This window comes from Nomascus leucogenys, chromosome 6, assembly GCF_006542625.1.
Source record: "Nomascus leucogenys isolate Asia chromosome 6, Asia_NLE_v1, whole genome shotgun sequence".
Taxonomy (NCBI): Eukaryota; Metazoa; Chordata; class Mammalia; order Primates; family Hylobatidae; genus Nomascus; species Nomascus leucogenys.
Genome location: NC_044386.1, coordinates 39,487,053 through 39,499,157, shown reverse-complemented (window position 1 = coordinate 39,499,157; position 12,105 = coordinate 39,487,053). Strand labels below are relative to the sequence as shown.

Below are 12,105 nucleotides of genomic sequence, written 5' to 3'. Positions count from 1 at the left end.
CCCATGGGGAGTCACAGCCTAAGGGGAGGGCCAAGCCAGTGGGATATTTCTGAGTTGGGCTTTTGTCTCCTCAAAAAATAAAGGAAGGGGGATATGTCTCCCTCTCTATATCCCAGAGCACATAAAAATCTCCATACCCAATGCTGATGTATTTGATCCAGTGGTGCTAAGCTCTCCTTACAATGATAATTCACAGTATACAGAGTGGTTTAGATCATTTTTATGTTGGTGTTTGATAACAGAAGCACACTATCAGGAATCCAAGAAAATAAATTTATTAAACTTTGAAGGAAAAAATCCACAGACATAAAGAGAGTTAAATATAAACTGCCAGACACAACTAGTCATACTAGTGAATAATGGCTTGTGCGGCCACCAAAGTACCAAAATGACATTCTGAGGCTGACTGAGGTATTTAGCTATTTTTGGCTATAGAAGTGTTGTCAGGCTGTTGTGAAATAGTAAGACAGTCTTCCAAACACACAGCTTTGAATTGAATTAGGTTCTACACTGATGATATTTTATATGAAACTAAATTATGTAGCTCTTGGAGAAAACCATAGCAGCAAAGTAGCAGAAAATCTATTAAACATCTATTACAAATAACATGTTGAACTTTAAACACTCAATTCTAGCTTTTCATAGTCCTTCCTGCAAGAAAGAGAATTTAAAATTATCAGTCATTAAGCTTGCTTCCTAAAAAAGGTCTGCGATAAATGGGAAATACTATTTAAAGCTAACTTCAAAGTTTTAAGCTTTTTAAAAAATGAGAAGTATTCTTCACTGAGATGAGATTCTTCTTTTTCATAAACCTTTTCAGGAGATATCCCAATGCTCTTCAGAATGATGTTTAGGGCCGGGCGCGGTGGTTCACACCTGTAATCCCAGCACTTTGGGAGGCCTAGTCGGGAGGATCACGAGGTCAGGAGATTGAGACCATCCTGGCCAACATGGTGAAACCCCGTCTCTGCTAAAATACAAAAAAATTAGCCTGGCGTGGTAGTGCGTGCCTGTAGTCCCAGCTACTCAGGAGGCTGAGGCAGGGGAATCGCTTGAACCTGTAGGAGGTGGAGATTGTACTGAGCCAAGATCGCGCCACTGCACTCTAACCTGGCGACAGAGCGAGACTCCGTCTCAACAACAACAACAACAACAAAAATGAATGATGTTTAGGATATTAAGGGATTGCAAAATAATTTCTAAATTACTGAGGTCCCTTCTTTTTCTTCTGAATGCTTGCTTTGAGGCCAGTCCACTCAGAGAGGAAGTAAAAAATGATGAAACTTCTTCTTTTGCTATTTTAAATAAATCCTATAAAAGATTTAGTGAGAAAGAAAGTTTCTTTTAGTGGTTTAAATAATTTTCAGTTATCTGTGGGGACTGAAAACGTTGTTTCTTCTGTCTATGTTCTGTTCATTACCATGAAAAATGAGTATGTGTCTGGTTATAGGCTGTGAAACAAAAACCTATTTCTTGAACTCTTTGTTTCATTACCCAGTTAATTTCGTTCGATTTGCTTCAACTTACAAAATGCTTCTTGTACCTTATTCCTTTCCTGGATAATTATGTAGCAAAACCAAGTTGGGTGTAAACAGATTCCGCTGCAGAGGCTATAGATCTTATCTCTCACCACCTGCACGCACTAAAAACCTCACTCCGCGTGCAACTGCAGCACTTAATCATCTTGGTCAGTATGAACAAGCTATGATTTCTATTTCTCTTAGCATGTATTATTTTTTGGCATGAACCAAGATTTGGTGAAGAAAGGTTTTCTTTTTTTGCTTTTACTTCTTTTGGTGCCCGGTAAGTTGATCTGTGCAAACGCTTTAAAGTTTTCTAAATTAACAAATATTTGTTTAAAAATTCAGATAAAACAATTATGTTCCAATAATGCAGATTGCTACAATCATTTTAGAATTGTTGAAGGAGTCTGGGGAGGCATAAAAGGGCTTTGTAAAAAACTAGTTTGCTTTTCTTTAGGTGCATGGGCCAAAACATTAAACCAGCTTTAGACTGTAGTTGCTACACTCCTTAGAGGGGTCATATCAACTGCAGTACACAGTGTGTAGTGTAATATAAAATAGCCATGCTTGAAGTCTAAATTATTAAAAATATCTTTATCAATTTTAAGTCAAAATAAATGTTTTACATATCGAAACTATTTTTGCCTTCTTGCTTATAGTTTAAATTTCTCGCCTCTAGTTTTAATTTAATTTTTTAAATAAAAAAGTTTTTTATTTAAGAAACAACAAAAAATTAGCCTGTGCTATGGTTTGCATTCAATTTTCCTGAACAGCAAAAGCCACCTGATTTTTTTGCTTTTTCAAAAAGCGTGATTTACTATACATTAAAAACATAGCCATTCAATTCTTAGTATCAAAAATTAACACCCACAATAATAAGACAATCACTGCTACTAAACAGTCTGACACAATTCTTTAAAATATTTACATTGCACAATAGGAATATCTATCTGATTAAGCATTCTTCTTATTTTTTTAACATCATATTTCAACATTTTGGGAAAAGGCATTTTAGAATCCATACCCCATTCTGTCACTCCCCCAAAAAAGGTTTAAACATTGTTTTGGTTTAAACGTTATTGCCCCCAGCCAATTCTTTGCTATTAAATACGTAGCTCTTGGGAAATCAAAGAAAGGCTAAGGCATGATTTTGTTCAGTTGGTCTGTGCTCACATAGCCACATGATGAGAGAAACTCTTTGTCAGGCAAGGGCAAGGCAGTCGCATTGAGTATAAGGCCCTGTGGGGACTGTACTATATGAATGGAGGTATAGTCTGGGACAGGCATCTCAGAACCTGGAACATGTTCTGCTGTCCCAGGCCTCCCAGCAGTAGTGGTAAGGCTTTCTGTGGTGATGTAAATGTCCTCTTGGTTAAAGCTTGGTTCTACGTGTGATTCAACCTTGATGTGAGGAGCCACAGGGATGCACTTTTTGACATCTGCCTCACAGAAGTAGGCATTGTCCATAATGAAGTTTTCTTGGCAGAGTGAGACCATTTCCAGGTGCATGTCACATTGGGACATCCCTGCCTTATTCTTTTGGCCCGGGGAAAGGACCACACTACCTGCTGGTGTAATGTCGCTCACCTGGGCATAAAAGTCGATGTTTGCCAGTGAACTTGGATTGCTTAGCTGAATATGGGCAGCTTGATGAGTTGACTCAGCTCCTTCAGTAGGAAGTGGTTGTGGTTTGTTTTTCTCTGCTTGGTTAACACTGGGCTGCTGAGTAGCAGGGCAAGCATCATGATAAGGTGAGTTATTTTGATTCTTCTGGTCAAGGCATAAGAGATCTGCTTCCCCTTTTAACCTCTGTGGCTGAGCAACCTCTGAGGTACCCTCATGTATGTCATTGGCATTGAAATCAGTCTCCAGAATGTCAGGTTCACAACAGCTGGTACGTCCAGAGTCGCCATCCTTCACCCCTAGGTTACTATGTGATTTCTCATGGTCACTGCTTAGAAGTCTGTCTGTGTCTGATCCCTCAGTCTTTTCATCTGGCTCATCAATATCTAGCTCAATAAATTCAACCCAAGAGTCATCACTGTGGAATTCGGGTTTATAGCTATCATGAATGGCTAAGATTGTGTTCACCTCTTCTAATTTTCCTTCCTAGAAAATAGAAAGAAAATGAAGATCTATGAAAAGAAACTCATAATAATTAAATGAATTAGCAAATAATGTTCAGAGATTAATTATGGTTACAATAAGAACAACAGTAAGAAAACATAACAAAACATAAATTAGTGTGTAACTTTTTAAATACACATGACATTTTCTTACTTTTAAGAGATAGAATATTTAAAAAAATTTTCTCCAGGGGACGAGATACAAGAAAATTGAATGTGATATACATAGCTTACAGAAAACCTTCAACATATGACAGGGGTCTTCAGGTGTTAATTAGTACTAGCTACAATTTAGATAAAATTATTAGTTACCTTGAGGAGATCTGGATCGATTCCTTTAATCTTTGGAACTGGAACTGGGGGCAGAATCAGCATTTTAATCCTTGAAAACATATAAAATTTTGATTTTGACATCTTAAAAGCTACATATTCTCAATTATAGCAAAAGATAGAAATAAAATATTGGCAATACTATTACTTTTTCCAAATATTCTGGTACTTTATATAATTGGAATAGGAGAAACAGAAGAAAATATTAGACAGTAAATGAGAAGGAAAAACTGTAGAAGGAAAAAAAAGAACAACTAAAAAACCCAAAAAGCCTCATCTGAAGTCTATTAAAAGAAAATGTGGTTTTCCCACAATCCTTTTTTCTTAATGCTTTTTATTTTCAGCTAGATTTAGTATTTGAAAGAAAGAAATTTAATTTCACCTGAAGCTGATTTCCATTTCAGCTATAAGGCAATTCTAGTGTACATCTCATCAGTAATTTGTACAGAAAAGAAAGAAAGAAAAAAGAGTCAATCCACATGGAGCCAGGATTACTTGTACCCTTGACAAAGGGTAGACTTGGGTAGGTTAGCCATATAGTTCATATTAATTATGAAATTATCTAACATGATCTTATTAACCAGGGTTTTACTACAGGATTCATTTCAGATGGGACAGACTATAATTTGAACTATCTCTAACTAATCAGTATGGGTTTATATATTCTAGGATGCATTTACATTTTTTGTTCCAAATCTTTAAATTATTTTTTGGTCATAAAAATGAATAAATCATATCGATTTTGTACAATTAATAGTGTAATTGGAGTTTATGGTGTTTTTAATTTTTTTTTAAACTTTTTGAGACAGGGTCTTACTTTATTGCCCACATTGGAGTCCAGTGGTGCAAGCATAATTCAATGCAGCCTCAAACTCCTGGGCCAAGCGATATTCTTGCCTCAGCCTCCTAAGTAGCTAGGACTAAAGGATGTGCTAATTTTTGTTGTTTCATTTTTTGTAATGGAGTCTTGCTCTAGTCATTGCCTGAGCTGTCTGGAACTCCTGGCCTCAGGGCAATCCTCCCGCCCCATCCTCCCAAAGTGCTGGATTTATATGCTATAAGCCATCGTATCTGGCTTGGAGTTTATTTTTTAAAATCAAATTGTAGCACTGGAAAAAGGCTCAGAGATTATTCCAAACAATTCATTTAATTTTTTAAAAAACTCCTGACTATTCAGAGGTGAAGCTGTCATGAAGAGGTGGTAACCGGATTTTTGGATATCAGTTGCTATTCCAGTCAGTGTGAATGGTCAGTCTAGTCCATTCCATAAGGAATACATTTTCTCAGTATTTCCACTTGCTATTTTACCCAATCCAAGGAATAAGCAAAATTCCATCTTATAAATTGCATTAAGTAGCCTCTACTACTCAGTGGGGCAAATGTTAAAGCAAATTGTTACTGATGAATTACAGATCTAGAAATAAGCAATACAAATTATTAATAACAACTACTATCATTTTTTAGTGCTTCTGATAAATCAGACACCGTGGGATATACTTTGCACTAAACTATGGGTCACTAAATTAAGGTCTGTGGGCCAAATCTGGCCTGTCACCTGTTTGTGTAGATAAAGTTTTATGAGAACACAAGCATCTTTGTTCATTTCCGTATGTTTATGGCCACTTTCATGCCACAGTGGCAGAGCTGAGTAGCTGTGATAGAGACTGTATGGCTTGAAAAGCCTAAAAATGTACTCTGACTCTATGAAATAAGTTTGTGACCCCTGCACTAAACATTTCACTTAATCCTTATGACTCCCAGGGAGGCAGATGATATATCTGTGCAAAAACTTGGAAAATTAAGGAACATGTTCAAATCATGCACTCATAGTTGGCACAGTTGGGGCTCAAACCCAGAGAACCTGACTCCAAACCAAAACCCAGGTTCTTTGTGTCATGCTGCTGTTTCGCTGTTTTTTTTTTTTTTTTGATTCTGCATCTCGAAATCAATATTTCAAATTCTCAAAAACATAAAAAGGTGGAACATAACTCTAATTACAGGAAGCAAAGGTTTCCAAATGGCTGATGTTTGACTTTGTGACGTGTGCTTTTCCTTTTTGAATAGGATGATGCATAAAGGCATGTGCTAGTGGTTTTCTAGGGGTTGTAGTGACCTTATGCCACAGTGGCAGACCGTAAATCTAAGGGGCCCGAGCAGGTCATGCAGATGAATAAAGCAAGCCAGTTGCAAAGTCATTAGGAGGAATGAGGATGGTGGCAAATTAAAGAATGTGAGCCAATCCCAAATAGGACAGCTGGTTGTCTGCTGCAGCATATGCTACCTTGTTCAGTTTCACTACATTTTTCATTTTTTAAAAGATAATCCCCAAATCTGGATTTTTGTGTGAAAATTCTCTATTTTACAAACACTTTGTAGGAAAATCTTCACTCTGAAATCAAAACTAATTAAAATAAAATAACAAAATATGAATCTGTAGGCTGAATTTGGCTACTGGTTTGGAAGTTCTATTTTAGGCTGATTCAGTTATTTCTTTCCTCAATTGGTAACAGCTCAAAGGCTGGGAGGGTTGTGTGGTAGGAACCAGTATAATAACAGCCTGACTTGCAACTATGTTTGTGATGTTGTATCAGATACAAATAAAATTATAAATTTTGCTAGAGTTGACTCAATTAACTGGATTAAAGCAGAGTGAAGTGGGTTGGATAATGAATTGTGGACTCAGAAAATTTCAAAGGCGTGTGGGACCTGACGCCACTTTACATCCCTACAGTTCTAGGAAAAATCTCATTCTTTGCAGTATCAATTTAATTGTTGGAACTACATGTTCTGTCCATACTTGCTAACAAATATTTGCTACTATTTCCCACTTTCAGTAGAACATGCAAATTTAGACAATGATAAGGGTTTTTAATGTGCAAATGAAAAAAAAGTTAATTCTTTCCTACAGAAAATTCAATTTAGTGCAGGAAATTTGGGAGAGCAATAAAGATTTCAAATCAATTGTAGAATTTGGTGATTTTGACTAAACATTATAGTTAAGAATTTCATTATTTATAAAAAGCACTGTATTAGAAGTAATATGTTTTCTTGGAAATCCTACTTTTTGAGAGGATAATTTTTTCTTCCTAATATTATTAACTAATATAACTAAACAACATAACAAATTGACTTGGCCTTCACAATGGCTAGAAATTCACAGCTAACACTAAGAGCTAATTACTTTACATACCTCGTGAGTTTATCTACTGAAGTTATGTATAAATTTTCCCACCAAATATATAGATTAATAAACTGAAATTAATCAACAGAATAATTTGGCTCTTTTGTTGTTGGCATTACTTAAATACACAAATTAAAATTCTAAAAATGTATTTATTTATTTTCCTGAAACAACAGGAAATTGTGTTGTGATTTATGATAGCTGCTTTTTTGGAAAACAGGAATGTTGCCAGAAAGTTAGGTGCAAAATGGAATTCAGAATGAATTTTACTTTCCAATTGGTTTATATTATAAAATTGGACATGAAGCGCTACTGAAAGTAACCCTTTCTGCATTCAGTTAGACCTTTAGCATGCTTGACACTCTGGAAATCTAGCGTCACAACAATTATTCTTCCTAATAAAATTCTATTTTGAAGTTTACAAGTGCTATACTACCTTAAAAAACAAATTAAAATCTTTTAAAATATATTAACATAGATCTCATTTTGATTTATAGATGCCTCTTGGCTTCAGCTGGAGAACCTATTTTCAGTTCTAGGTAAGGGGACCAACTGTCTTGGTTACCTGGAACCGAGGGATTTCCTGGCATAAAGGACTTGCATTGCTAAAAACCAGGAGAGTTCTGGGCAACCTGGGAGTGTTAGTCACCTTAATTCTAGGAGAAGCAGCAAGATTAACCACTGGGACTTTAAAAATACCTTAAATGGGGCCAGGCGCGGTAGCTCACGCCTGTAATCCCAGAGCTTTGGGAGGCTGAGGCAGGCGGATCACCTGAGGTCAGGAGTTCGAGACCAGTCTGACCAACATGGTGAAACTGTATCTAAAAATACAAAATTAGCTGGGCTTGGTGGCGCATGCCTGTAATCCCAGCTACTCTGGAGGCTGAGGCAGGAAAATCGCTTGAACCTGGGAGGCAGAGGTTGCAGTGAGCTGAGATTGAGCTACTGCACTCTCCAGACTCCAGCCTGGGTGACAGAGCAAGACTCTGTCTCAAAACAAAACAAAACAAACAAAGAAAAACAACAACAAACAAACAAAAAAACTTTAAATGGAAGACACTGGCAATCAGTACCAATCATTTTTCCCATATTTTGTTAAAAAAAATTTCCTGTAGTGTGTAGTGAGTTTCTATCAGGAAGAAAAACAGAATAATATAAATAATATATATCATAGCTCAAGGAAAATTTAAAGATTATATAACCCATACCCTCTTATTAACCACAAGAATATGGAGGCCACGAGAGATTAAGGGACTCAAACAAGGTCAAACAGCAATGGCAAAATGATAAGTGGAACTCAAGACCTTTGAATCCGAGAGAAAGTGGAATGGAATCTCTTTACACTTTCAAAGACTTTTAGATGTGTTTATAAATGCAGGTGAAACACAAAATCATAAATATCCAAATAATTTAAATTAAACCTGAATTTACTTGAAATCACCATCATATGAAGTCTAAAAAAAGTTTTCTTAGACTTAATTATCTACCTGGGTAGTTTGCCACTTAAATTTGCCTGTATATTGAGATCAGGAGTTCAAGACCAGCCTGGCCAACGTGGCGAAACTCTGTCTCTACTAAAAAAACAGAAAAATTAGCCGGGCATGGTGGTGAGTGCCTGTAATCCCAGCTACTCAGGAGGCTGAGGCAGGAGAATCACTTGAACCTGCGGGGTGGCGGTTGCAGTGAGCCAAGATTGCGCCATTGTACTCCAGCATGGGCAACAGAGTGAGACTCCGTCTTAAGGAAAAAAAAAATTGTCTGCATATAAGGACCGTATCAGGCTCAGCCAAAGGCTCAGTGATACTTTGAAGTCCTGGAATGAATGGGTTAACTTGTGGAGGACTTGAGGGGAAGAGCTAGCTCTTGGATAAAGAGGTACATATCACAAGGTATGCATAGTCACCAGCCTAAGCCTCTTAATGTCCTGTACAAGTCTCCAGATAGAATCTAAACCTCTAAGTTGTCTATGATAAATATGACAAATTGAGTTTTATATGAATGGTAAATATATAACTGGACATAAAAGTTTACTAGGTTAACTAAAATTTCCACTCATAATTTGACAAAGAAAATATCAAATAACAAATAGAAACACATATGGAAATCTAAACAACTGGAAAAAATACCAAAGAATACTACCTCACACCTACCTTTGCTGTTTAGAAAATAAGAATACAAATAGCATCACTGTTAGCCCAAATATTCCAAAGATAATAATTAAGAGCCATGGAAAGTAGAAATCTGAAACACACAAGAATATTTCGCTCTCAGAATTACGAATAGTTGAAGCACAGTTTCCATTTCCCTTTCCCTTTTCACAAAAAATTCATAATTTGTATTCACCTAATAAAGTCAGTGATTTCTCTTGATAACCACTGAAACAGAATGCAATGACTTAGTTTTTTCTGTTTTATGAACATCTCTGTCCACTTTTCAAATCTCCTCACATTAAAAAAAAAACTTCAAAATAAAGAAACAGCATATAGTTCAAAATCAATGTGTGTTTTATGAAAACAAACAATCTGTTTCAAGCATACTATGTTTCCAGGGAGTATCATAAATGTTTCAGCTCCAGGAAAAAAGTGTTGCTTATTGACACACTACCTAAATAATGCCCACTCGGTTTCTTTTCTATTTTTTTTTAAGTGTAGTGATTTTCTTAGCCTCCAGATTGAAGATTTACCAAAAAGATGAAGGCAGAGTTTTTATTGATAAATCATGACAGAAACTTCTTAGACACAAATAACATATATTTTACAGCTATAAATATACATATTTATATCAATTAAATTATTAAAATATAATAAATATATCTCATGTATATTATATACATAAAATTGACAGATCACTACTGAGGCTCCCATCTTCAGGTTTCAGTATACTTTGTATGAGACTTGGGGGAAGCTGTTTGTAAAACTTCTATTTCATTCCTTAAGATTGAGTACCTGCCAGCTACTTTGCTGTTGGTACCCAGTATTCTTACCACAGAGGCAGAGGCTAACCACTTTTTCATAAAAATGACAGATGAAATTTACCTTAACATTGCCATTTAAAATGTAGGCCTTTATGCTGAAATAGTCTTTTCTTATTTAATAAGTTATTAAAATTCCCTAGGGAGATATTGTAAGCATTTTAAAGAATTGGTGGGGGAGAAAAGATCATTTTTTGTCTTGTAGTGTCTATAATTTCATATCAGTGACATATTCAGGAAAATAACATAAAGTTCGAGCTTCTTTTTTTGTTAGTAACAGAAGGAAAGGACAGTTTAAAAAATGTATGTTAAGTGAATTAAATGCCACTACACTAAGCCTAAGGGTGTATAACTATCCTACTTTTAAGACCAGAATTGCATAATATCAAATAGTTTGGAAACAAGAATTCAGTTAACTAGAGTTTAGAGAAAATGGTGCTATAGAAATTTTCATCCTAGTGCTATTTAGTATCATGAGATTCTACCTGTGTAGTAAATGCAGAAATATAAATTTATTTTCTATGTAGCTTGTGGTTGTTTTGTTAACAAACATATAGCCCTGTAAACTTCTGTTTTCAATGAAGATAGAATAGAGCCAATTCCCATTTGAGAATAATAATACTCTATACTTTCTGCTCATTATTAATCAGTTTTCTTTATTTCTGTATCTAAAAGTTTTAATTCTTTTATTCTAAATTCATAGGTCCCATTTTTAAAAACTTTAATCATTGTTGTGATTCTCCTACATAGGGTTTTCAAATGTCCCACGTCTCCTTTAAGTATGACTGCCACAGTACTTATTAGGCATTCCTCTAGGTAAAAGCCACACCTCCACTTTCTAAAACCGTATGCACCTGCTGTTGACTACCTATGCTGACTCAATATTGGGTTTCCTCTTGGATGCCACATATCTATCCATCCATATAGATACATATTTTCTTCCCTAACCATCAGTACAGCTTTTTTTCCTGATTATAAATTCAAAACAAACTTACTGTGGAAAATTTTAGAAATACAAAAATATATAAAGAAAAGAATCATCTGAATTCTACCATCCAGAGATTGCCACCAAATTCCTGTCTGTAAACTTCCACCTGCCCCCTGGACTTTTCCTGAATGAAAAATTTGGAAACTAAATCTTCCTTCTGCTTTTGCAATGAACAATCTCTGTTACAGATAGTGAGCTCAAGGTCTCTCACCCTGATATCTGATGCTAATATATTTTGATTTGGACAACACACTACCAGTGCGGGGTGAATCAACTGTTATATTGACAAAAGCCAGGTTAGCTGCTATTTTAATCTTTTATTTCTTTTACCTTCTTCACATGTAAATTGGCTCATCGGAGGAAGTGTTACATAGAGCACCTCACTGAACTCGCCATAATTTCCAGAGTTTCGTTGTTTGGATCTCACACGCACTTCATATTCCTTATCCACTTTCAATGAGTACACTGGAACTGATGTTGACAATATAGGGTCCATCTTTCAAGACAAAATATAAACGCATATTGGCTAAAGAGTCAACAACTCAATGCAATGAACACTACAGGTATTCTCCTATTTGTATTCAGAATGGATTTTTATAAAGTAGATAATATTTTAAAATGCATTGTGAGCATTTGCTATTTAAAGGAAGATTGATGTAAATAATCATTTTGCAAATGGAGAATAGTTCACAAATTTAGTTTGGTATAAACCCAAAGATATGATAGACTTGCTTAAAGAAATGCAGCTGTAACTGTGCATTAGTCTTCCAGATAGTTAATAAGATTAAAGCATATTAGAATTACTATGAATGGCAGAACTATATGCCTACATATCTGGGATATTATACTTTTGTATGAAGGGAGACATAAGAACAGAAAAACAAACATGTTTTCACACCAAAATAAATTGTAGCCATAGCAAGTTGTATATTAGTGTTTGATGGAAATTCTGGGTAGTCATTCACATAATCACAGAATTGGAAAAG

General features: G+C 35.5%; 1 protein-coding gene across 10 annotated transcripts in view; it reads right to left on the bottom strand.

The window, feature by feature from the left end:
- Window positions 1–205: 205 nt before the first annotated feature.
- Window positions 206–12,105, bottom strand: part of GHR (growth hormone receptor) — a 299,293-nt gene continuing 287,393 nt past the window's right edge. For 9 of the 10 annotated variants that reach the window (XM_030814020.1, XM_004088210.3, XM_004088209.3 and 6 more), the window contains 4 exons: window positions 11,450–11,615; window positions 9,311–9,401; window positions 3,962–4,031; window positions 206–3,632 (listed from right to left, as the gene is read on the bottom strand). In XM_030814020.1, the coding sequence (XP_030669880.1) occupies window positions 2,661–3,632; window positions 3,962–4,031; window positions 9,311–9,401; window positions 11,450–11,615 (1,299 nt within the window). In that variant the 3' untranslated portion in view covers window positions 206–2,660. The remainder of the gene's footprint in view (window positions 3,633–3,961; window positions 4,032–9,310; window positions 9,402–11,449; window positions 11,616–12,105) is intronic. The other variant, XM_030814021.1, reaches the window with a different exon arrangement.